This window comes from Bos javanicus, chromosome 12, assembly GCF_032452875.1.
Source record: "Bos javanicus breed banteng chromosome 12, ARS-OSU_banteng_1.0, whole genome shotgun sequence".
Lineage (NCBI taxonomy): Eukaryota > Metazoa > Chordata > Mammalia > Artiodactyla > Bovidae > Bos > Bos javanicus.
The window spans coordinates 20,445,936-20,471,469 of NC_083879.1; the positions used below are offsets into that span (position 1 = coordinate 20,445,936).

General features: G+C 42.5%; 1 protein-coding gene across 6 annotated transcripts in view; it reads left to right on the plus strand.

The window, feature by feature from the left end:
* Nucleotides 1-204: 204 nt before the first annotated feature.
* RNASEH2B (ribonuclease H2 subunit B) overlaps nt 205-25,534 on the plus strand; it is a 75,222-nt gene continuing 49,892 nt past the window's right edge. For 2 of the 6 annotated variants that reach the window (XM_061434667.1, XM_061434662.1), the window contains exons 1-2: nt 205-535; nt 24,000-24,071. In XM_061434667.1, the coding sequence (XP_061290651.1) occupies nt 472-535; nt 24,000-24,071 (136 nt within the window). In that variant the 5' untranslated portion in view covers nt 205-471. Of the gene's footprint in view, nt 536-19,574; nt 19,778-21,820; nt 21,983-23,662; nt 23,855-23,999; nt 24,072-25,534 lie in introns of those variants that run through there. The other 4 variants (XM_061434663.1, XM_061434666.1, XM_061434665.1 and 1 more) reach the window with 4 other exon arrangements.

Sequence of the window (25,534 nt, forward strand, 5' to 3'; positions counted from 1 at the left end):
AGCCTACTGGGGCGGCGAGCGTCAAGCCTCCCGGTGCCCCACGGCCCAGGGACCCGGCCTCCCCGCGATCTCCCCAGGGCTGCGCCCCGCCGCACGCGCGGAAGGCCACTGGGAGCGCGGACCCGGAGCCTCGGGGCCCAGGCGACCCCGCCCCCGGGCCGCGTCACTGGGCGCCGCGGGTGAGCAGCTACCATTGGCCGAGCCGCGGAGGGGGGAGAGGCAGCGACCCTTCCCCGCCGGCGGGCGACGAGCCAGGGGGCCGGCAGCCTGGGCCCGGCGCTCAATTTAAACTCTGAAATCGGGGCCGCTGGCGGACTCCAGAAACGAAACCACGTACGCCTGGCCGGCCCCGCGCCCCAGGCCCCGCCGCATTCCCGGAATCGACTCTTCTCCCGCCATTTGCCACCCGCCTTTCGCCGAGCCCGCGCTCCGAGGGCTGAGGCCCACGGCGGCCGGGAGCGGACGAGCGGCATGGCGCGCGGCGCGGACGGCGGGGACGGGGCTCGCGTCTGGCAGCACGTGTTCCTGCTCCCAGGTAACCACGCCGGCCCTGGGGCGGCGGCGGCGCGCGCGCGCGCGCGGCCCGGGCTCCTGCCCTGGGCGGCCCCGCCCGAGAGCGCGCTAGGCGGGTTCTCGGCGACAGGGCGCGCCCCCTCTGGCCCGCGGTCCCTCGCGCGCGGGCGAGTCCTGACTGTTGCCGAGTCAGCGCCGAGTATAGGGGCCGCCGACCCTGGCCCTGCCCCCGCGGCCGCGCGTGGGGGACCCGAGTGTCGCCCGGAATACATGGTTCCTCCTCTTGGTCACAGTGCCCTCGGTTGAGCTTTTTTTTTTTTTTTTTAAACCTGAGCCGGAAGCGCAAAAGCAGACCGAGTTGATTTCCCCGGTTCGGGTTCTTTGTGGGTCGGGTGGCATGGAGGGAGCGGCGCAGGCTTGGGGAGGGCGGCGCGGGTTCAGGACCTGGGGGCCAGCCGCGAGGCCTGGAGGTGTCTGCTCTTGGGGTGTAATTTGGTATCTCCTAGTCGACAGTTGGCTTAGCGTCTGAGCCTTACTAGATGGGAACCTAGAATCCAATAGGTCCGCATTGACCTGAAGGCGGTACTGTCTTAACACTTATCCTGCACTGGGACATGCCTTGATTTGTGAGGCTGCATGGTGGCGGGGGATTCAGGCAGGTAGCTAAGGATTGGAGCCAGCCTTGTCAGCCTCTCCAGGATGGTGACCACATCCAGGCCTGCAGGGGCTAGGGATGGTGGACATCAGTTGGCACCTATGATGGCATGAAGTGGCAGAATAAATGGAGTTTGGGACCAGGGAGTGCAAGCCAGAAAGTTTTGGCCTTTTCATAGGAGGATACATTGATTTGATGGCATAATTGACTATCGGAAAGCCCATTGTTCTCTGTATCTAATTTTGAGATGTAGCTCAGCAAATGCAGTATTTTTGCAGTAAATGAGACTCTGATGTCAGGTGTAGTTGCCCAGTAATTTGGATTTTCATGTGTGCTTAGTTGCTCAGTCGTGCCCGACTCTGTGATCCCTTGGACTATAGCCCGCTAGGCTCCTCTGTCCATGGCGTTTTCCAGACAAGAATACTAGAGTGGGTAATCATTTCCTTCTCCAGGGAATCTTCCTGACCAGGGATGAAACCTGAATCTCTTATGTCTCCTACATTGGAGGCCGATTCTTTACCCTCTGAGCCATCAGGGAAGATTTTTATGATGGATATTGAAAATTATTACAGGATAATCTGTCAAGGGTATTTTGTGTGTGTGTTTAACTTTTCTTCTCTTTGTAAAGAAGTATAACATACATATTGTTGTCCCTTTATAAATTAATATAACATATATATTGTTGTTTAATCACTTGGTCATGGCCGGTCCGACTCTTTGTGAACCCATGAACTGTAGCTGGCCAGGCTCCTCTGTCCATGGGATTTCCCAGACAAAAATACTGGAGTGGGTTGCCATTTCCTCCTCTAAGGGATCTTCCTGACCCAGACCCAGATCATACCTGCCTCTCCTGCACTGGCAGGCAGATTCTTTACTGCTGAGCCACCTGGGAAGCCCATATACATATAGTAAAGTGCAAAACGTTTAAGTGTGCAAGTCAGTGAGCTTTTCATATGTATACACCCCTGTCACCATTCCACATATCAAGACCTAGATCTTACCCTGTGAGCTCCTCTTGCTTGTTCTAGATGACCTCAGTAACCTCCATGCTGACCTCTGTCACCAGATATTTGTTCTGCCTGTTTGGTCAAGCATGTGATTCTTAATCCCTTGCATCTTTTACTCAGCGTTACATCTGTGAGGCTCATCCGTAGTCTGTAGCTGTGGTCAGGTTTGTTGGTTCATTCGTGTTTTCCTCGCTGTGTCTATTTTATTGTATGCATAGTCATATTACTGCTGAGAATGGATATTCAAATTATTTTTTCCTGGTTATAACTATTACGAGTTGCTGCTGCTGCTGCTAAGTCACTTAAGTCGTGTCTGACTCTGTGCGACCCCAGAGACGGCAGCCCACCAGGCTCCTCCATCCCTGGGATTCTCCAGGCAAGAACACTGGAGTGAGTTGCCATTTCCCTCTCCAATGCATGAAAGTGAGAAGTGAAAGTGAAGTTGCTCAGTCGTGTCCGACTCTTTGCGACCCCATGGACTGCAGCCTACCGGGCTCCTCCGTCCCTGGGATTCTCCAGACAAGAACACTGGAGTGGGTTGCCATTGCCTGCTCCGTATTACGAGTTAGACTTCTACAAACACGTTTATGAGGCTTTAAGTAGCTGGATGTGGTCACTTCTCTGTGGTGCAAACCCAGGAGTGGAATTGCTGGCCCTGGATATTGTGTATTTAGCTTTGGTAGACATTGCTCAACAGTTTTCCAAAGTGATTGTACCGATTTATTCCCCCAACTGTATGAGAGTTCCCGTTGCTCCACACCCTCACTGGAGGTTTGTAGTTTGTGTAAGGCAAATTAATGCAAAATTCAGGGTTTTCATAGAGTCTAGTAAATAGTAAAGGGATGCCTGATACATGCTTTACAGTAGAAAATTTCTCTTCTCACTGTTAACATGTTATCTCAATGAGATTTTAATGGTGGGAACTCTAATCATTCAGAGTGCATAAAAATAATTCAGATATACATAATTGCTGAGAATAATTTGAGTTTCTTGTTCTATTTAATAAGTATTGACATTTTCATTCTTAAATATGTTTGTATCCTCATAGTATTAAAATCTTTAAGATAATTAAATATTGATTGCATCCCTGAAATTCATAGGTTCAATATGTCTGCTTTCGGACCACAAGAATTTCAGTCCAGTTCCTGTTCAAAGCTGGGACTTACTGTGACCTTCAAACTCATTGGAGGAGGCTGAGCCAGCTGTTAAGAAACTGTTGAACAGTGTGGTCAGGCAGGCTGGCTCTGTAACACTTAGAACTTGATCTTCTAGTGCCTGTAATTCTTCTAACTGGCCTTTACTGCCACCTGTAGGCTCTGGGAGTTACAGATGCTGGTGGTGTGATTGTTACCTCTGTGCAACTGTGCTTCTCAAACTTGGGGGCATCAGTCACCTGGGGGACTGAACCCTGGAGAGTCTCGGACTCAGTAGGTCTGGGGGCAGAATGCGCATTTCTAACAAGTTACCCAGTGATGCCAATGCTGCTGGTCAGAGGTTCCACTAGGAACCACTGTAGGAGGCCAGCCCTAGGGAGTGGATTGGGAGATAGACACAGCCAGCCTCAGGTTTAGCTGTCTTTATCTTTATGGTGAGTCAGAATTTCCTCAGTCACGGGAGTACGTGTAAGTACAGGTTATGAGTCTTCACAGACTTCTTGTTTTTCTCCAGTAGATGGAAAGTCCGCCCCAGTAAGTTATGCATTTGAGCAGAGGAGAACCATACCTACCACTGTTGGTTGGTTGGTCGCTAAGTCACATTCGACTCTGTGACCCCCACGGACTGTAGCCTGCCAGGCTCCTCTGTCCATAGGGTTTTCCAGGCAAGAATACTGGAGGGGGTTGCCTTTCCCTTCTCCAGGGGACCTTCCTGACCCAGGGATCAAACCCATGGCTCCTACCGCATCTCCTGCATTGCAGGTGGATTCTTTACCGCTGAGTCAGCGGGGAAGCCCATACCCTGCCATATGGCTGTAAGATATCCTTATATCTGAAAGGATACAGTAAAGGACATATTAAAAAGTACTAGTTAGGTCTCTCTGCTGCTAGTTTTCAGTTTGTCTGAGAAGTCCAGTATCCCAGAAAAACAAGAGCTGAAACTTGGAAGGGATACTTGTGAGGTAGTCAGATGTGGGGCCTTGATTTTTATAGGTCAGTGGTGACAGAACGGCCTCCTGTTTCAGCAGGGTAAGCGTTTCTTGCAGTTTGGGTTGGTCTTCAACATTTCTCCCACACGGCCTGGAACACTAGCTGGTTTCCACTTTTAGTTGCTATAAGAGACCGTGAACATCTCTACTTTTTGGAATAAGGTAGAAGTTTCCATCTCTCTTTGCTGCCCTAAAAGTAAATGTTTTAAGTTATATTTTTAATATTTTTCTCTAGTCCAAGTTTTGTATGCTTGTCGGTCCTAATAAGTTGGATTGGATGCCAGCAGGAATGGATTCAGTGAATGCAGGAGAAAGGACTGGGTGGACTGCTCCTGTGGATAAACTCTGTTACTTAGCCATCCCCAAGGAAACATGAAAGGGTTGGGAAACCCTAACGTTACATGAGGGGAAAAGAAAGTACAGAAATGATCTCAGGGATCTCAGAGATTACGCTGAAATCATGCCTTAGTCAGCCGCTGCCTGATTGGAGAGTTTCCAGGTCAAACTAGGGCTTCCCTGGTAGTTCAGATGGTGAAGAATCTGCCTATAATGTGGGAGACCTGGGTTTGATCTTTGAGCCAGGAAGATCCCCTGGAGAATGGAATGGCAACCCACTCCAGTATTCTTCCCTGGAAAATCCTATGGACAGAGGAGCCTGGCAGGCTACAGTCCATGGGGTTATAAAGAGTCAGACGTGACTGAGCGACTAACACTTTCACTTTCAGGTCAAACTGGACCTTAGATAACATCTTCAGCTGTAGACAAATTTTGCAATAAAGTTATTTCCCTTTACTTTATGGAAATACAGGTTTTAAAGTATTTTAGGTATTTGGTATTTTTCCCCCACAGATCGCATCAGCAATGCCAGCTTTTGGAGGGTAGATGACGGAGTGCTGTCTGGGAGATTATTCCAGGCCTGCCTGCCTTAGACATTCCAAGCACAGAAACGACCCTTGCTTGTGAGGCGCCACGTTAATCACACATAGTAATATCAGATTCATCTCTCCAGAAGGAACACAAAAATAGATTTGTATGACTGCAAGCTTTAGAGCTATATTCTAATTAATGGATTAAAAAAGAAATTAAAAAGGAAAAACGAATTTCCTATAATAATAATGAAGAAAATTTATATTAATCTTACGTTTGATTAGAGACTCATAGCTTTTTTTTAATAGGCCCACAAGAAACACCTCTTGTTTGAAAAGTAGAAGTTTAATGTGGCAAAGAAAGAATTACTGTAGACCCAAATGACTTTTCAATGACCCTAAAAAAAAAAAAAAGTTTTTTCCTCTTTTTACCTAAAGGCATATGGTTAGCCTCGGAACAATGTAAGCAGTTTATTTTGTTCTTTGTCAACACCATTTGCATGTATGTATGTCTGTGCTTAGAATTGCACCTTGTGGGCTGAAAGCTTCTCTACTTCCAGAAGAGCTTGATCACCTGGGGGTAACCTGTGTTAAGTTGGCCAGAGACAGGGAACCTGGCGGGTTCACGTGCTGACTTTCGACAACTTCGAATCATTCAGCTCAGGTTCCTGGAAGATGTGTCATTTACTGACTAGTAAGGCCGATGGCCGTGAGGGAGTCTCTGAGTTTTCCAGCAGGGTGTGTTTAACATTTTCCACACAAATCCTCAATCTGGTTTTGACTTTATGAAACGTTTTTGGAGTTAACCCGGCTGACCTTTCTCAGATGACCGCTCACTGAACATGCTCCCCTTGCTCTCTGAGCACGTTCTGGAGTGAATGGACTCAATCAGTTGCCAGTCAGTATAATCCAGCAGTTTCCAGAGCTTGATCCGGTCCTGCAACAATTGTTCCAAAAGGCCTTGGATGTTTGTAAGTCAGGACTCAAGACTCCCACATATTTATCCTCCAGGGCAGAAAAGAATTCATAAAAGGAAAGTAAGACATGCTCATGATTTTTTTTTTCACTTGAATAGCAGAATAGGGACTGCTTGGTTCCCCCCTATGCTCTGAGCATTAACCATGATGTTTTCAGAAACAAACAGCTCATCAACGTTCTCAAAAGCCTGGCTATAATAAAAACACAGCTAAAAGTAGATGTACACTATTTATGAGCTCTGTGTCCTTGGAAAAACTGCTCGTTGTAAAGCCTCCATTTCCTCATCTCTGCAGTGGGGAGAATAGTACTGGTCTCACGGGGTTGTTGTCTGTTGACTTGAATTAAATGTCAGTTCCCTCTTGCACCCCAAGCTGGGATACAGACCTGGGACAGAGGAGGCATGCAATGAACATTTGCTGAAAGAACAAAGGTCTTTCATTCTATTTCTCCCCACAGCCTTTGTCTTTGCTCATACTGTCCTTTTTCTTCCCTTTCTACTTCCATCCAAATTCTACCCTTTATTCAAGGCTTGGTTCACCTTTGTCTTCCCTGAAGCTAAGCCATTTGTATGTATCACAAAATGAATTCCAGTGTTCTTTTTTCTATCTCTGCCTTGATTTCCCTATTTACTCTTACTATGTGTTTATTGGATTCCTCAGTGAAATACTTAACACTCTTTTGGGGTTACACAGCTTCTCTTTCTTTGAGTGCCCATGATTTGTGCCTGCCTGGACCCCTACACACTCTTTTTCACATGCTTTGCTTAGCAAAGAAACGTTGAAGAAATCTTATCTCTTTAACCCAGCGCAGGTGTCACCTCCTGCAGGAAGCCTGCCTTCTGGGCCTCTCCCACCACCTGCACGTTTTCATCGTGGTTGCTCAGTTCGTTGTCATTTATATATGAGTATGTGTTGGGTGCCCAGTGTGTGCCTGTAGCTGGGGAGGATCCGGGCACTTTCTCCCCGGTGGCCCCATTAGTTCCTCAGTGGTAGGCTCGCCTCTGAAAGCACATATGCCACCACACCCTTCCAGCCTTTTTTGTTCTGAGGTCCTTTATATGAACCTTTAAAATACCTTTAAAAGGAAGGACCTTTCTGTTCTAGGTGTGACTGTTTGCTGAAGTGGAGTGAGCCCTCTGGTGAAAGGCTCTGACCCACTCTGAGCCCGTTTTCTGCCTCCTGAGCCTGCAAGGATCCGGGCCACTGAAGGCTCTCCAGCCAGAGTCGATCCCCCTGTGAAGGCCTGATGTCCCCGAAGCTTTTGACAGGGCTCTCTGCCGTCTCCAGCTGCTCATTTAACCTCGGTTTTGACCATTTAACTCTTTATTTAACCACATTGTTCTCCAGTGTTTTTTTTTCCAATAACATTTTTTAAGTTAGGACGGTACATAGCCAGTGTAGAAATTTTACTAATGCAGAAAAATATACAGTAAAAAGGGATTTGTCCATCATCCAGCCACTCAAAAATAACAATTTTAGGAATATTTTTTCTAACCTTTTTGTGTTGTTGGTGTCAGAATAAATCCCAGTAGTATTTTTTTCCCCTCATTTTTCTATTCCTGCTTTTCTTTCACTGTTTACTCTTATTTGCTAGAACAGTGACTAAAACACTCAGGGACATTGAGGTTACACAAGAGTACTCTGTGGCTCTGTGTACGATACTTCTCCATAGCATTAGGGAAAGATGGCTAGACTGATTTAATGCAGAGCTGTGTGTGTGCTGAGTCACTTCAGTCATGTCCGACTCTTTGCGACTCTATGGACTGTAGCCTGCCAGGCTCCTCTGTCCATGGGATTCTCCAGGCAAGAATACTGAAGTGGGTTGCCATTCTCTTCTCCACGGCATCTTCTAGGGGGCCAAATTTTTTTCTCCTTTTTTTTTGAGAAAGAAAGAAACTCAGTGACATGAATAAGCTGACGAAGAGAATCTGTAGGTCATACTTTGAGCATTGAAGAGGCTTATGACGAGTTTATTTATACTGTAAGAAATCAACCAAATAAGAATTGTCCCTTTGCAGAGTAGGCAGTACATATTAGGAATGGATTATCTTTACGAGTGGACAAAGACAGAAAATTCAGTCAGATGCCAGAAGGGTGAAGATAAATTCATAGACCCGTAGTGAACATATGGCCAGGCTAGGATGTTTTGCAAGACTTCAAAGACTTCCATTTTAAAGACTTCATTTGAGCTTGAATTTTTGAAGACAAGTGTGGTTTCCTGCAAACGACCCTGGTGTGTTTGCCATAAGTAGGATGCTTGTTTGAATGGACCATGGGTCTACCTTAGTCTGGAAATTACTCTTTCTTTAGTGTGGGACCAACGCATCCTGATGGTGTGTTAGAAAACCTGACTTACGCTTCTTCAGGACTTCCTTAGCAGGGCCACGTGTGCTTGGCAAGGGCCGGCTGTGTGAGGCGGGGTGGTGGAGAGCTCTGAGACCTCGGGAGTAGGGCGTCCCAGCACCCGGAGGTCCAGGCTGTCTGCCTCTCTCAGCGTTCACTTCGTCTTCTTAAACCAACTTCCTCCAGTCTGTATGAAACAGGCTGCACGCACCCTGCACCCAGGCCTCAAACCTCCTGGTGTCGGCTGGCAGAAGCTGCCCCCTTCTCTTAGCTGTCTGTCTTCAAGACAGCCTTGTGACCGGTTCCCTGTGACTGCTTGTAACCCAGCCTCCACCCGCTGTGAGTTGTACCTGAGGAGCTGTGAGCTCCACGAGCAGCGCAGGTGGGAGAGGAGGACCACAGAGGGTGCTGAGGGTGTCCCCTTTGTCTGGAAGAAGGAAAAAGTGCAGGGCGGATGGCCCAAGAGCCAGCCCCTGCCTTCACTCAGCAGTGAGACCCAGCTCCAGCCAGGAGCCTCAGCACACGTGACCTGGCCTGTCCTGGTAATTGGCGGTCTTTGAATGGCATAGAGATACGGCAGTGCCTGCGTGCTCAGTCACTTTAGTTGTATCCAACTCTCCTTGCTTTGCCAAGGTTTATATCATTTTTAGGAAACTCATCTGCTAGGCCCCTATCTTCCGTCTCTTACACTGATGTAATACACACTGGTATATGTTATTGTATTTGACCCTCACAGCAACCATGGGAAGTAGTCCACAGAGGCTTTCCCCATTTTAAAGACTTCAAAAAGTCAAGTAATCTGCCCAACACTCAGTAGGAGTTAAGGGGCAGAGACCGCCAGCTCTCCCAAGTCCTCCAGGCCCCCTGCTCTGTGCAAGGCCACTCTGCCTGCAGCTGATGGTCCTCTCCCCGATGGGGGCGGTGGGAGGGCCAGGCTGAGTGCCCTCTGTTGTCAGTGTGGTGACCAGGAGCCAGACTCACCTCCTTTCCATGAACCAGTGCTGTTATTGGACATCCCAGCCAAGTCTCTCCTTTCTACCTCTCCAGGATTCTCTGCGTCCCACGTATTTCAGGGCCTCGGCTCCATCTCCTTATGTTGCTGACCTTTGTGGCTTTGAGTGGCTCTAAACCTGGAGTTTTGCGTTGGTTTCTTTAATGCACAAGCCATTCCTAGAAACATGGCCACTGATAGATCAGCCTTGAAAGAAAAGAGATTGTATCTCCTATGGTCTTGGCTCAGGAGGTTTTGGCACTTTTATTTTTTTTTTCAAAACTTCAAAATGAAAAGATATTCTTAGAGGAACCCATTACTAGGAAATTGTTTCCCTAGTCCATGCCACTCCAGCTTTTCCTGGTTTGCCTCCTGTAGTGTTTGAGCAAGCAGAGAGCTTCAAAGCAGGGAAAATGACCCAGATCTCTTTGATAATAGTGCTGACATCTTGGGAAGGATTACTGAAATTAGCATTCCTGGAAGCGGGCAAGTAGCTTGAAAACTGTGCTGATTTGTCTTGCGTGCCTTATTCTTGTGTCCTAGCAAAGCCTTCCCAAGGAGATATCTCTGGCTATCAGGCAGAAGGAACCAGCGGATCTGAGTATATTCTGATGGCTGGAGTCTAAAGAAAACGAACTGAGACCTATTTTAGAGCACAGCATTACATGAGCATGAGAGTGATAATCTTTTTTTTTTTTTTTCCCCTGCTGGATCTTCTTAAGAAACCTGAATAGCCTTGATATGGTATCTAAAAACAAAATGAGTGGCGCTTTGATGTCTGTTCCCTCTTCTCCGTGTAACAGTGGGTGTGTGTTGCTCAGTGCTTATCTGCTATGTGCCAAAAATCAGACAGGGTCAAGAACAAATGCCCATGGGTTCCAAGTCATGAGGACACTTGGCAAAAAGGTGGTTCTTCTCTTTTTCCCTGTTTCGTGTCTTTGAACGATATGAAGAAGCTTGTCTTAACCAAGAGAGGGATAAGAAAGAGCTGCCAGGTTTAAAAACTAGTTGATAAATATCTGCAGATGAAAAATAATGTTCCATTTTGGCTTGTGTAATACTTTACAAGTAACCTTTCAAAATTACTGAATGGTTTTATTTACAGATTAAATATTTAGAGAGGAACATAACCATGTAACTGAAAAATACCTTGATTTGATACATTGAATTATTTTATATTTTGTATTTACTGTTATCTACTGAATTTGCTTTCACTTATTTAAAGCAATGTCAGTTACCTCTTGTAAATATTGAACTTTTGTTTTCTTCCTAATGAACATGTTTTATCATGTACTGTTCTTTTCTTACCCTCTAAAATCACCATCTACACATATTCATTAAAAATTACTGAATGGTTAAGTCTGTGCTTTTGATTATGTGCTGTACACTAATTTTTAAGCATTTAAATGTCATAGATAATTGGAGGCAGGGCTGTATACAGCTGTGCATAGGATATTATAATAGGAAGATCAGTTTCTTTTTTTTTTTTTTACCAAACTTCACTTAACTGTTTTTATCACCAGATGTTTCTTGTATCTCACGATAGATTTCTCTCATCCTTCTTTTATATATTTTTTGATCCTGTCTTTTTCTCTTTCTCCTTTTCCTTAGCTCCCCCTCCTTCCTCTTCCTTTTGCTTCACCCCTGGCATTGTGAGGTGCATGCTGGCTTGGAGTGAGGGCAGCTGATTCAGCAAGAAGACTCTAAGAAGGACAGGATAGGGATTTGAGGTGTTAGTGTCACAGGAGAGCAGTTATACCAATTATCACAATAAGATAATTATTGTGCTTCAGAGCTTCCGTCTCATTTCCTGAGTTAAGAAGGATGAGTCTTCAGATTAAGAGTTTCTCTAAAGCATCATAGTTTAAAAATTTTGTTGCCTGATTTAAATATTGGCTCTCTGTATAGCTGAATAGCTCTATGACTTTGTACAGGTTTCTTAACTTCTGTCAAATTTTTCATTAAAAAATTGGAAGTTAAAATTGTACCTACCTCATGGAGGTATTGTAAAAGGCAATGGCACCCCACTTCAGTACCTTGCCTGGAAAATCCCATGGATGGAGGAGCCTGGTAGGCTGCAGTCCATGGGGTTGCTAAGAGTCAGACGCGACTGAGCGACTTCACTTTCACTTTTCACTTTCATGCATTGGAGAAGGAAATGGCAACCCACTCCGGTGTTCTTGCCTGGAGAATCCCAGGGACAGTGGAGCCTGGTGGGCTGCCGTCTATGGGGTCGAACAGAGTTGGACACGACTGAAGCGACTTAGCAGTAGCAGCATGGAAGTATATTATGTATATGTATATGTGCGTATGCATATCTTCGTGCTCAGTCGCTTCAGTCGTGTCTGATTCTTTGTGACCCTGTGGACTGTAGCCCACCAGGCTCCTCTGTCCATGAAATTCTCCAGGCAAGAATACTGGAGTGGGTTGCCATGCCCTCCTCCAGGGGATCTTCCTGACCCAGGGATTGAAATTGCATCTCCTACAGCTCCTGCATTGCAGGCAGATTCTTTACTGCTGAGCCACCAGGGAAGCCCATGTTATTAAGGATGTTGTTTGGTATAAATGCTGCATACAAATGAGCTATTATTTTACATTTACTGTACACAGTTGTCTCTGTGTCATTGTATGTTTTCTTTAAAGTTCACATGTCAGGAAAGTAGTAATCAGAGTTCCCTTTTTGTTGAGGGTTTTAGATCGGGATGGTAAACAGATGGAAGGTTTGCTGGTAGAGTGGATGGTGACCAGTGAGACATAACGGAGAAGGCAATGGCACCCCACTCCAGTACTCTTGCCTGGAAAATCCCATGGATGGAGAACCCTGGTGGGCCGCAGTCCATGGGGTCGCTAAGAGTCGGACACGACTGAGCGACTTCACTTTCACTTTTCATCTTCATGCATTGGAGAAGGAAATGGCAACCCACTCCAGTATTCTCGCCTGGAGAATCCCAAGGACGGGGGAGCCTGGTGGGCTGCCATCTATGGGGTTGCACAGAGTTGGACACGACTGAAGCGACTTAGCAGCAGCAGTGAGACATAAAATTGGATCTTTACAGAGAAGACAGAGACCATAAGGAAACTATGTGGAATTGGTTAGACATAAGAAACTTAAGTGGCAGGGCTTGAGATAATGGGGAAGTTTAAGATATTATTGAACCTGAAGTGGCACAAAAGACTCAGTACCTGCTTCTGATTTGTCTGAATTTTTTGTTTTTGTGAAAACTGTTTTAGCCAGCATGGCTTATGATGTCACCTCTTATGTAAGAGAAAACAGTCAAAAAAAGAAAGAGTAAAGCTTGCTTTTTAAAAAATATAATGTGAAGTCTTATTTTACTCAGCATAGTTTTAGAAGGTGTTTCACATGAGTAAATATTCCATATAAATGAAGTTTGGCTCATTAAATTTAAAAAGTTTCTTTTATCATTTCTTACTGATAAATTTTTCTAAAAATCAAACAACACATTCATGTAACATTTATCAAGCACATTGCATGTGCCAGAAACTGCTGAGTGTTTAATATATGTTATCCTATTTTTTGCACATAAAATTCTTTGCGTTCTGGTTTCTTGAATATGTTTTTGTTGTTTAGTTGCTAAGTTGTGTCCAACTCTTTTGCGACCCCACGTACTGTAGTCCTCTGTCCGTGGAGTTCTCCAGGCAAAAATACCGGAGTGGATTGCCATTTCCTTCTCCAGGGGATCATCCCCACCCAGGGACTGAACCCGCATCTCCTGTGTCTCCTGCATTTGCAGACAGATTCTTTACCACTGAACCAGCGGCGAAGACTATACAGGCATAATTTTATTGTGTTTTGCTTTCTGTGCTTTGCAGTTACTGCATTTCTTTTCTTTTCTTTTTTAATTAACAGTTTGTGGCAACTCTGCTTTGGGTAAGTCTATTAGCACCATTTTTCCAACAACATTTGTTCAGTTCATGCCTCTGTGTCACATTTGTAATTCTTAGAGTGTTTCAAGGAGAAGGCGATGGCGCCCCACTCCAGTGCTCTCGTCTGGAAAATCCCATGGATGGGGGAGCCTGGTGGGCTGCAGTCCATGGGGTCGCTGGGAGTCGGACACGACTGAGCTACTTCACTTTCACTTTCACTTTCATGCATTGGAGAAGGAAATGGCAACCCACTCCAGTGTTCTTGCCTGGAGAATCCCAGGGATGGGGGAGCCCGGTGGGCTGCCGTCTGTGGGGTCGCACAGAGTCGGACACAACTGAATCGACTTAGCAGCAGCAGCAGCAGCAGCAGAGTATTTCAAACTTTTTCATTATTGTTGTATTTGTTAATGTTGATCAGTGATCTTTGATATTACTATTGCAAAAAGATTATGACTGAAAGAGCAAATGATAGCTTTTTAGCAATAAAATATTTTTAAATTATACTTTTTTAGGCATAATGCTATTATACACTTAATAGACATAACTTTAATGTGCACTGGGAAACCAAAAAATTTGTGTGACTCACTTAATTGCAATATTCACTTTATTACAGTGGTCTAGAACTGAAGCCACAATATCTCTAAGATATTCCTCTACTGGTACTAATTTAGCCTCCTCTTAGAAAGCTAATTGTTAGGCCCTTTGGTCAGTTCTGTGCTTGGATTTTTGACTTTTATATTTTGACCTGAATATTTCTAGCACACTCTTAATGTTTCCACAGAGTTAAGAGCAAGGAAACCGGTTCTTAGTTGAGTGCTTATTGCATGTTCTAGGCACTTTCACATTTAGTTAAGCCTAACAAAAACCTATAAAATAATTATTGTGCCCATTTTGTAAATGAAATAAGTGAGGTACAAGAGATTGAATATCTTGCCCAAGGCTGCACTGCTGAGTAAGAAGAGGAGCTGGGAATAGATTATGGATCTGTCTGACTTAAGACATGATTAAAGAAATAGATATCAATTAAAAATAGTTTATAGAGGAAAACCCTTCTTTACACTCCTTCTACTTTTCTGATTCTTTCCGACTATTCTAAAAGCAGATTTTTTTTCTTCCTTAATTAATTTAGCTGTCTTTCAGCTGTGCTGAAGGTACACACAAAAGTTAAAGGAAAAAACGGAGATTTCAAGCTTGATAGGTGAGGGACTAGCCCATGGGATGACCCAGGATTTTCCTAATTTAAATGAAAAATTTTAAACTCTGTATCTTTGACAGAACCTTTAGTTTAGAGTCACAAGTAACTTTGTGTGCTTCAGGCACACACAAAATTATCAACTAAGCATTGAAGCAATATGAGTTGTTTTTTCATACCAAGCCTTCACAATCTGATGGTGGTAGATCCATCCCTCCTTAAAAGCAGTGAAAACATTGGCAGAGATGGCCAAAATCAGCTATTTCAGAACTCTTGAAATTTGCCAAAGGCTTCCAACAATCTGAGGAGTATTTATTCAAGAAAAACTGCTGAATCTCATTGAGCAGGGTTTGTGGCGTTGCAACTTGAACTGCTCCTATCTCTCTTTGCTCAGGTCTGCAGTAACCTTGAAAACCAGCAGGCTTGCAGCTACTGGATGGGCAGGGCTTGCTGGGGCGCCTCAAAAAAAAAAAAAAAAAAGGCCATTCCGAAAGCACTGTCCCTATTTGACCTGTTGTCCAGCTCCCTGGAAAAGCCCTGTTTCATTGTTGTCAGTTGACCTGACTGGAGCTCAGAACTTGATCTTCAGGAAAACCCTGTCCTCAGGGCCTTTGTCAAAAACAATCAGTGGCAACTGATACTCAGCTGCTGAGGGGTCAGTAGCAGTTGTGGAAATAAGAACCTGACCCAAAACTTAAAAGGAAGATATGAGAATAAAATCTCCATAAAAGACTTTGAAAAGCTGTTAGTATAGCCACTTCAGCTGTCCTTGCCCATCAGCAGAGACTCTTGCAGGCGGTAAATGTATTAAACATTCCTATTAAAAAGGTGGAGAGGGAGGAACGTGATCCAACTGTGTGCTCTCTACAGGTCACACACTTGAGAGTCAAAGACACAAACAGGTTGAAAGTAAATGGACAAAAAAGATATACCATGTAAATGGTAATCAACAGAGAACTGAAGCGGCTGTACTAATATCAGATGATACAGACTTTAAAGTGTTGTTATTGGACAGAAAGAGGGATGCATTATAATGATAATTAGGAAGATATAACAGTTATAAATGTATGACCTAGTGACAAAGCCCCAAAATGCACGAACCAAAAACTGGCAGAATTGAAGGGTGATATGGAAATTTGAACAGTAATAGTGGGAGATTTCAATCACCCATTTCAATATGGACAAAACAACTAAGCGGAAGATCATTGAGGAAGTAGAAGACTTGGCCAGCTCTATAAACCAGTAAGACCTAAGAGACATCTATAGAATGCTCATTCAACAACATTCTCCAGAACAGACCATATTCGAGACCATAAAACAAACCTCAATAAATTTCAAAGGACTGAAATTGTACAACGTGTGCTCTCTAAAGATAGTGATGTAACATAGGCAATTAATAGAAGAAAATGTAGGGGATTCACAAATATGTGGAAATTTTAAGTTTGCATGCTTCTAAATAATCAGTGAATCAAGGGAGAAATTACAAAGGAAACTAGAAAGTACTTTGAAATGAAAGAAAATGAAGCACAGTGACGTAGGAATGCAAGTAAAGCAGTGTTCAGAGCAAAATATTTAGCTGTACATGCCTATATTAAAAAAGAAGAAAGATCTCAAGTCAGTAACCTAATCTTTCATCCCAAGAAACTAGAAAAAGAAGAACAAACTGACACCCAAGCAATCAGTTCAGTTCAGTCGCTCAGTCGTGTCTGACTCTTTGTGACCCCATGAATCGCAGCACGCCAGGCCTCCCTGTCCATCACCAACTCCCGGAGTTCACTCAGACTCATGTCCATCGAGTCGGTGATGCCATCCAGCCATCCTCCGTCGTCCCCTTCTCCTCCTGCCCTCAATCTTTCTCAGCATCAGGGTCTTTTCAAATGAGTCAGCTCTTCACATCAGGTGGCCAAAGTAATAGAGGGGAAGAAATAAAGATTAGAGAAAAACGACACACACACAAAAAAAATCAATGAAAACAAAAGTGGCCCTTTTGAAAAGACCAGCAAAATTTTGCAAATCTTTAGCTAGACTGACCAAGAAAAAGAAAATTAAAATTACTGTGTATCAGTAAAATCGGGAATGAAAGCCAGTGCACCATTACTGATCTTATAGAAATAAAAAAAGGAACATAAGGGAATACTGTGAACAACCAACAAAGTAAATAATTTAGATGAAATAGATAAATTCCTAGAAAAGCATTAACTACAAAAATGGACTCAAGAAGTAATAGACAATTTGAACAAACCTGTAGCCGATAAAGGGCTTCCCAGCTAGTACTAGTGGTAAAGAATCACCTGCCAGTGCAGAAGATGCAAGTGACGTGGGTTCCATCCCTGAGTTGGGAAGATCCCCTGGAATGAGAAATGGCAACCCACTCCACTGTTCTTGCCTGGAGAATCCCATGGACAGAGGAGCCTGGCGGGCTGCAGTCCATGGGGTCACACAGAGTCCGATACAACTGAGCGGCTGAGCACAAGGAGCAGGTAAAGGGGCTTCCAAGGTGGCGCTAATGGTAGAGAACCCACCTGCCAATGCAGACATGGCAGAGAGACGATGTAATCGCTGGGTCGGGAAGATCCGCTGGGGGCGGGCATGGCAACCCACTCCTGTGTTCTTGCCTGGAAAATCCCATGGACAGAGGAGCCTCGTGGGCTATGGTCCATAAGGTCACCAAAAGTTGGACATGACTAAAGTGACATTACACACACACACACATACACACACAGCAGGTAAAGAGATTAGTAAATTAAAACCATTCCATACAAAAAAACCCAGTCCCAGAGTGCTTCACTGGTAAAACCTAAACACTGAACAAATTAATACCAACTCTTTACAAGGTTTTCTCCAAAAATGGATAAAGAGAGACTACTTCTCAATTTACTCTGTGAGGCCAATATTACCCTCATACCAAAACCTGACAAAGATGTCATAAGAAAACTACAGACTATCCCTTATGAACATAGATGCAAAAATTCTCAAAAAGTAACAAATGAAATCCAGGAGTGTGTAAAAAGGATTATGCGTCATGACCAAGTAGGATTTGTCCTAGGAATATAGGGTTGGTTCAACATACCAAAATCACTTAATGTAATATACTATTTCAGGAAAAAAAAAAAAAAAAGGCCCCAAACCACATAATCATCTCAGTAGCCATAGGGAAGATATTCAAGAAAATACTCTTTTCATGATTACAAACACTCAAAAAATTAGGAATAGGAAACTTTCTCAGTCTGTTGAAGGGCATCCATAAAAAATCCCCACAGCTAACATATTTCACATTTTTTATGTATTGAAGTAAAGATATTTTAGATACATTGGGTTAAATATATTGCTGAAAATTTATTTTATGTATTTTTAATGTGGCTTCTAGAGAATTTTTAATTGCATTTGTGGCTCATATTTAACGGATGCATTTTATTTGTGTTTGACCATGCACTTCTGGACACGGGGCCTCTCAGATCTGAGTCCTACCCCCTGCCCTGTAGGACAGGATTATGAGACACAGGGCAGAGGCTTGAGGGACTCGGGTGAAGAAGCCGCAGACAGGAAGATGAAGGGGCGTCTGAAATGCAGTTTTTCTCTGCGGGGTTGTTTCATTCACGGCTCTATCCTCAGTGCCTTGGATAGTCAAATTGGTAATAGAATGGTTTCAATAAGAGGGTAATATTTATTACTAAATGGTTATTTAGTCAGCATCTGATCTTTGCTGTAGGTACCTAAAATCTAGAAAATGAGAATAGTGCAGTTTAGTGAGCACAGACATGGCGTTTGATAAGCATCCAGCCATGAGGTGAGTGTACAGATGCCTTGGAGGACTAAGGGAAACTAGACAGTGGGAGCTGCCCTTTAACAAAATCTTTGGTGTTGCCAGGTGTTTTGATAGTACAAGGCAAAATCTTTGCCTAATAATTTTTTTTTTAAGTATTTAGGGAGATTATATCTGATGTAAAATTAACTGATTTCCAAATATTGGCACCTAATTCAATTTTTTTTAATGTGTATATCAAACAAAACCTGCCTATACACTGGATTTGGCCCCAAAGCCAACGGAATGTCTGACTGGTAAAGTGAATATATACTTCCTTTGAACTCTTAGGCATCAAAGCAAGGGACTCAACCGGTGCTACACACAGGAAGCCTTCCTTCGCAGACCTCCTTAGCTGTGTTATATCCTGTCATAAGACCTCATAGTCCATGTATTTCTTCTTCTCGGCAGTCGTTACGTTTGTAGTCTACATTTGTGTGATTGTTTGATTCAAGATATGTCTCTTCCATAGGACATCCAAACACTCCCCATGGGCAGGACCTGGGTCTTTTTACTAACCAGTAATTAACAAATAAATGAATAAATTGAACAAGAGAGATGAATTTTGAAATGCATTCTGTATTTTAGTTAAAGAGTATAGCATCTTACTTGGAATTCTGTGTTGAAAGATTACATCCAGTAAGTTGTTTTGTTAGCTCTAGATGAGAAAAGATAACTTTTTCCCCCATTACACAGACATTTCACTGTTATCTACATTAATATATCTTAAAGCATATTTCAGAGAACTCTGGCATTTGCAGCAGAACACATTAATGTCAGTATTTATTTGTACTTAGTAATTCCAGAGTTCTTATAGTCTGACATGTTAGGCTATAGCTAATCCTCTGGACTTACTGCTCTTCCTGGGAAAAATAGAAACACTGCTTCCCTTGAATGGTTATTAAAAATATCTTTTTTAGATTTTGGATATTTGTAAAGTTTGATTATTTTAAGCTCTGGGAGGGAAAGGGAAAGGTGGAGAACTGGCAGGCATCACTAGAAGCAAAGTTTTCAATTGAAAAACAGAAAGAAACAAGAATCAATAATAATCTGCCAAGTTAAAATTGAAATATTCATTGTCATACCAAAATAAAATAAAGTTTGTCTTGCTGAAAAAGAGAGGTCACCTTTTCTCTGCCTTAAGACAGAATGAAGAAATGTGAGCTGGGGAAGTGAGAAACAGCAGGCAGGAGGGGGAAGGAGAGGAGACCACGACGTGCTGTAGTCTCCTGGAAACGTCGTTAACAGTGCTAACCCTTATCCTTTACGTTTTTGTAAGCTGCAGAAAAGAAAGCCTTAAAGATTTCTTAAAATCGAATCTGTATGGTTCCGTTTACATAGCATTCTCAAAATGACAGCATTTTCGAGATGGAGAACAGATTAGCGGTTGCCCAGGATTAGAGGTAGGGCAAACGGTTCTATCAGTTTTTGCTCTGTGTATCTTAAAGCTCTCTCTGTGTGTAACTGTGAACATCTGGGTATCCTCCTGATCCTTCTTCCATCATTATGAAACGGCCTCCTTTATCCCTGGCCATATCTTTTGTCTGTTATTAACAGAGCCATTGCATCTCTTCTTTAATTAGTTTAGCATGATAACCATACTCATTCTTCTTCCTGTTAATCAACATGTGTCTCTGTATAAAATGTGTTTCTTATAGGGAGCATATAATTTTATCTTACTTGTTTATCTAGTCTGACAGTTTCTGCCCTTTCAATGGAATGTTCACCCCATTTACCTTGAACGTGATTATCGGTGTGCTTGGGTTTGAGTCGGTCATTTTGCTATTTGTTTTCGTTTCGTCTGTTCTTTGTGCTGCTTTAACTCCCTTTCTGCCTTCTTTTGAATTCAGTGCTGTTTATGATTCTGTTTCATCTCCATTGTTGTCTTTTTAGTGATAGCATTTTTTTGTTTTGTAGTTTTTACTGGCGCTTTTGGGTTTACTGTCCACATATTTAAATGATTACATCTACCTTCAAGTGATGTAACACCACCCCACATATAGTACAAGAAACGTACAATGGTGTGTTTTCATTTCTCCCTATTGTTGTTGTATATTTCATTTATGCATAGCTTATAAACCCTGCTGCCCTAAATTGTTATTTTTGTTTAGCCAGTGATCTTTAAAGAGATTTAAATAATAAAAAAAGTTATTTACCCCTGCAGTCACCATTACCAGTGTTCCTCATTCCTTTGTTTAGATTCGTATTTTCCTGGGGTTTCCTATTCCTTCTAGCAGAACTTCCCTTAGCATTCCTTGTTGTGTGGGTCCGTTGATGATTATTTTTTCCAGCCTTTGTATGTCTGAAATAATCTATTGACCACCTCCACTTTTCAAGGGTATTTTCTGTGGTTTCATCATGTGTTCTTTTCGTACTTTAAAGACTTTTCTCCATTATCTTCTGCCTTACATTGTTTCCAGTAAGAAATTTGCTCATTTTAGACTTTGTGCTTCAGTACATAGTGTCATTGTTTTCTCTCTGCTTTTAAGATGTTTTCTTTATTACTGGTTTTGAACTGTTGATTCTGATGCATAGTTTTATTCCTGTTTCTTGTGCTTTGGGTTTGTTGAATTTCTTGAATGTTTAGGTTTATAGTTTTCATTAAATTCAAAAATATTCTGCCGTACTTTCTCCAAGTTTCTTCTGTTTCTCCCCTCTTCTCTTTCAGGAGCTCCAACTGCACATATATTATTAGGATGCTTGAACTTGTCCCACAGTTTGCTAATATTTTATTTTTAGTTCTTTTTTTTCCCGTGTTTTCATTTTAGATAGTTTCTGTTGCTGTGTCTTCAAGTTTATTAACCTTTTCTTCTGCCATTAATTGCATCTGGTATATTTTTCATCTCAACTTGAGTCTTAAAAAAATCTTCTATGTCTGTACTTTTTTAGTACATGAGGAATAAATACTGTTTTTAATTATTTTATCTCTACATTCTAACATCTGTATCTAACATCAGTACCCCCTCTCAGTAACTGATTTCTTTATTTTTTTTCTCATTGTGGGTCACATTTTTTACTTCTTTGAATGCCAAATAATATTTGATTAGACACCAGACTTTGTGACTTTTACCTTTTTGCCAGATGAATGTATTTGTATTCCTATAAATAACCTCAAGCTTCATTCTGGGACATAGTCGAGATACTTGAAACAGTTGATTCTCTTAGGTCCTGCTTTTAGAATTCGTTCGGTGGGACTGGCAGCATTCCGTCAATGGCTGTTGACCCCTTACCACCGAGGCAAGACCCTTTGGAGTGCTGTACCCAGTGTCTTCTGAATTGTAAGGTTCTCCAGTCTGCCTGGGAATAGGCCCAGGGCAGGACCCCATGTGAATCTGGGGCACTGTTCCCTCTAATCTGTTCGGCCGGTTTTTCTCCTACCCTTTGGCAGATCCATGCATGCACTGAGCAGTACTCTGTTAAATGTTCGAGCTGTGTACCCTTTGCAGGTCTCCGGGGTTTTCTCTGCTTGTAGCTCGCTCCTTTCCTGACTTGGGAACTCTAGCCGTGGCGTCCTGAGAACTCTCCACTCCTCTCCAGCTCAGGGAGTCCTCCGGGCTCCAGCCGGGATCTCCCATTCTGCACCGTGGCCTGGAAGCCCTCTCATGGCAGTAAGCTGGGGCGACAGGGCTCCCCTCGTTTGTTTCTCATCTCTCAGAGACCACTCTCCTGCATCGCCTCATCCTCAGTGTATTGAAAATAGTTGTTTTGCCTATTTTTGTCCTTTTCGCTTTTGTTTTTGGTTGTTAAATTGGGTTTTTTTTATTCCATTTGGTTGCAAGTAAAAGTCTCAAAATTAGGAGTTTTTTGTTGTTGTTTGTATATTTGTCACTATTGAGAAAAATGTTGTATTAAAACCATTTATTACCTAAGCTAGTTTCTAAACATGTTTGCTGTGCTTAAGTTCATGAAGATCTGAAGTGGAATAAAGAGGGGGCTGTAGAGAGTAAACGTGACTGTGAGTCCCTCTCCTTCCCCACAGTTCTCTGATTTACTCTTTGGCAGATTATTGCTCCCTTGTTAATCAGGGTCCCTTGGTTCCTTCTGGAGAGAGATTCTTTCAATGGGTTTAAATACACCACTGAAAATATGTGAAAATGCTATAAATAAAATTGTCACGGTTTTTATGTTTTCATCTAAGTGATTTAAACTTTGACATTAAAATATTGTAGAGAAAGCACTGAGAGGATTTAGCTCAGCAGATGTTAAAATGTCTTTTAAAGCTACAGTAATTAAGATATTGAAATACTAATGCTAATACAGCCACAGACTCGTGGGTCAAAGTATAGTGTCTATTGCTGCTGCTGCTGCTAAGTCGCTTCAGTCGTGTCCGACTCTGTGCGACCCCATAGATGGCAGCCCACCAGGCTCCCCTGTCCCTGGGATTCTCCAGGCAAGAACACTGGAGTGGGTTGCCATTCTGCAAACAGACTTATAAATGTGTCTTAAACATTTAGCTTAGGTTATTCAGTGGATGTGGAGGAGGGCATGGCCACCTACTATGGTATTCTCGCCTGGAAAACCCCATGGAAGAGGAGCCCTGGTGGGCTACAGTCCACGAGGGTCCCAAAGAGTTGGACACGACTGAAGCGACTTAGCACGTGTGCACTCAGCAGATGATGTGGAGACAAGCAGACAACTCACTGCAAAAGTGAAAATTGGAAATTTCCTCCTCTTATTTTATAGGGGATGTATTCCAAATAGGTTAAATATAATTTAAAAGCATTAGAAGAAAATAAGGCAATTCAGATAGTCTTGAGGAAGAGAAGGACTTTTTAAGTATGACACAAAAGGTATAACCATGAAGGAAAATATTGATGAGATTACACAAAGATTTTTTATCTCCTAAGTGGCAAAATAATCATTAAAAACAGGGAGCTCCCTGGTGGCCTACTGGTTAGGATTGGAGACTTTTGCTGCTCTGGCCCAGGTCAAATCCCTGGTCAGGGAACAGATCCTGCAAGCCACACCACGCAGCCCCTTCCCCTGCCCCCTAAAAAAATCACTAAAAACTGAGTTTATATCCTTACTGTATAAATACTCCTAATAAGGTAGTAAATATAAATGTCTTACTAAAAAAATGGGCAGAGAACATGAGTTAGGTAATCATAATTAGGGACAAAAAACATAAGTTTCTGGGAAATATTTATCTTTTAAATGTTCTATTTCATAATAATAGTAACAATAAAATAATTAAAGTAATAAAAGCTATCATTTATTATGGGTTTCTGTTTGTCTGAATTTGTTAAGAACTGTCAACAGATTAGCTCATTTAATCCTTTGAAAGGCAGGTATCCATCCATCATCATCATTTTATGAATGTGACACCTGAGACAGGACATGAGGAATCTTGCCTGAGATGACAGAGCAGTCAGGTGGTTGAGCCAAGCTTTAAGCCGGCCATCTGAGTCCTGCTCCTCGTCACTTCTCCAAGAAGTAAATTAAAACTACCTTAGATTCCACTGCCCTTCACAGAGAAATTGGTAATTTGTACAAGATCACACAGTTTGTAAGCAATAGAACAGAGCTAAGATTTTTAGAAAGAAAAATCATTTAAAGAGAAGAAGGAAAGAGCAAAGTGAGCAACAAAGCAGCAGTCTTCTAATTCTACAATGTATTTCTTTCCAGAATATTTGAAGGATGATTCAAAGAAGATGAAAAGTGGGCTTGTGTTTGTAAAACTGGCTAACCCATGTTCAGGTAGGTGCCCCTCTCCTCCCTTCTCCTCTGGTAATTTGAACATTTTTAAAACGTTGTGGCTGAAAAGTGTGTACATTTATTTGTCTTCTCATGTTTTTTCTTCCTGTCTAGCTTTTAAAGGTAAAACAATATTACATGATGACAAAAGCAAGCTAATGACATAACCAGTCTTCTAAGATAATTCACTTGACCCGAACATTTTTTAAAATTTCTGCGTAATTTTAATCCATAGAACTGTTTATTCATCAGAAATGCTGGCAAAACAAAAAAGCAGAGCATGTTTGATTTCTCTCTGAAAACAGATGAGTTTTCCTTGGCCTTTTAAAGCCAGCTTTTCTTAAAGTAGTTATCCAATATAAGATTCCATTTATACTCATGTTATAAAGTAAAATAAATAACCTGAGTTTAAAAAAGGGGCAGGGGAGGCTTTTACTGGACATGCCAAGGTTTTGAATACTTTCATTTTTAGCTGTACTTCCCTTATTTTGTTCAGACCAAAAAGTAGTATATATATATATTTCCTGTCAAGGTGATTTTTTTTTTCATTAAAAAACATTGTATTTTGAGGAAATACACATTTTATCAGGAATAATTTTAACTCTACACTCAGTGTATTTTCCTTTGTCTTATCATTTTTAGGCAAAAGTATAAAATACACTAAATATATGGTGATATTGATGACATTATTTATCTTTGTGAAATTGTTTTTCCATCAGTTTATTTTACAAGATTTATAGGGTTCTTCTTCATTTTACAAGGTTTTAAATAGCTATCTGATATTTAGCAGATTAGGCCGTCCTCTTGGGACTGTCATACTGAATAGTGAAAGCAAGAGACATCAGCGGGTGGTGCTGTGTTTGTAAATAGAAGTAGCAAGTGAGGCAGAAATTCCAGTTTCCTTTTCCTCAAAACGAAATTGGATGTAATCGGTCAGCTATATTATTTGAAATTCCTTAATATGTGTAAATGTAAGATGAGGTGTGAAGTGTTTTTGCAAGAGACGTCTTAGCCAGTAAAACATTTAACAAAGGTAAAATACAAATAAAAGCCAGGCTTCCTGGAAAATTCTGAATGTCCATGGACAACACTTTGCTTTACTGACTATGGAAAGATAAAGGCTAACCTTTGCTGAGCACTAACTTCTGTGCTGTGCTAGGAGCTTTACGTGTCCATATTCTCTTTTTAATCCTTAAAAAAATCTCTGGTGAGGCAGTTCAGTATTGCTCCCACGTTACAGGCGTGCAAACAGGCACAGAAAGGGTGGCTGCACTTCCCCAAGGGCACGCGCCCAGATGTGGTCGAGATAGATTCTAATTCAGGGCCCTGACTGTGCTGTGTTTGGAAGGAAATTCCTGCATTCATTCGGATGCACGCAGATGTGTGCAGTCCTCACCCCTTCTACTGGTCATTTTCTTGGGGACTCTGAGGAAAGGGAGATTTTCATCTAGTTTGACGTGGCTCTC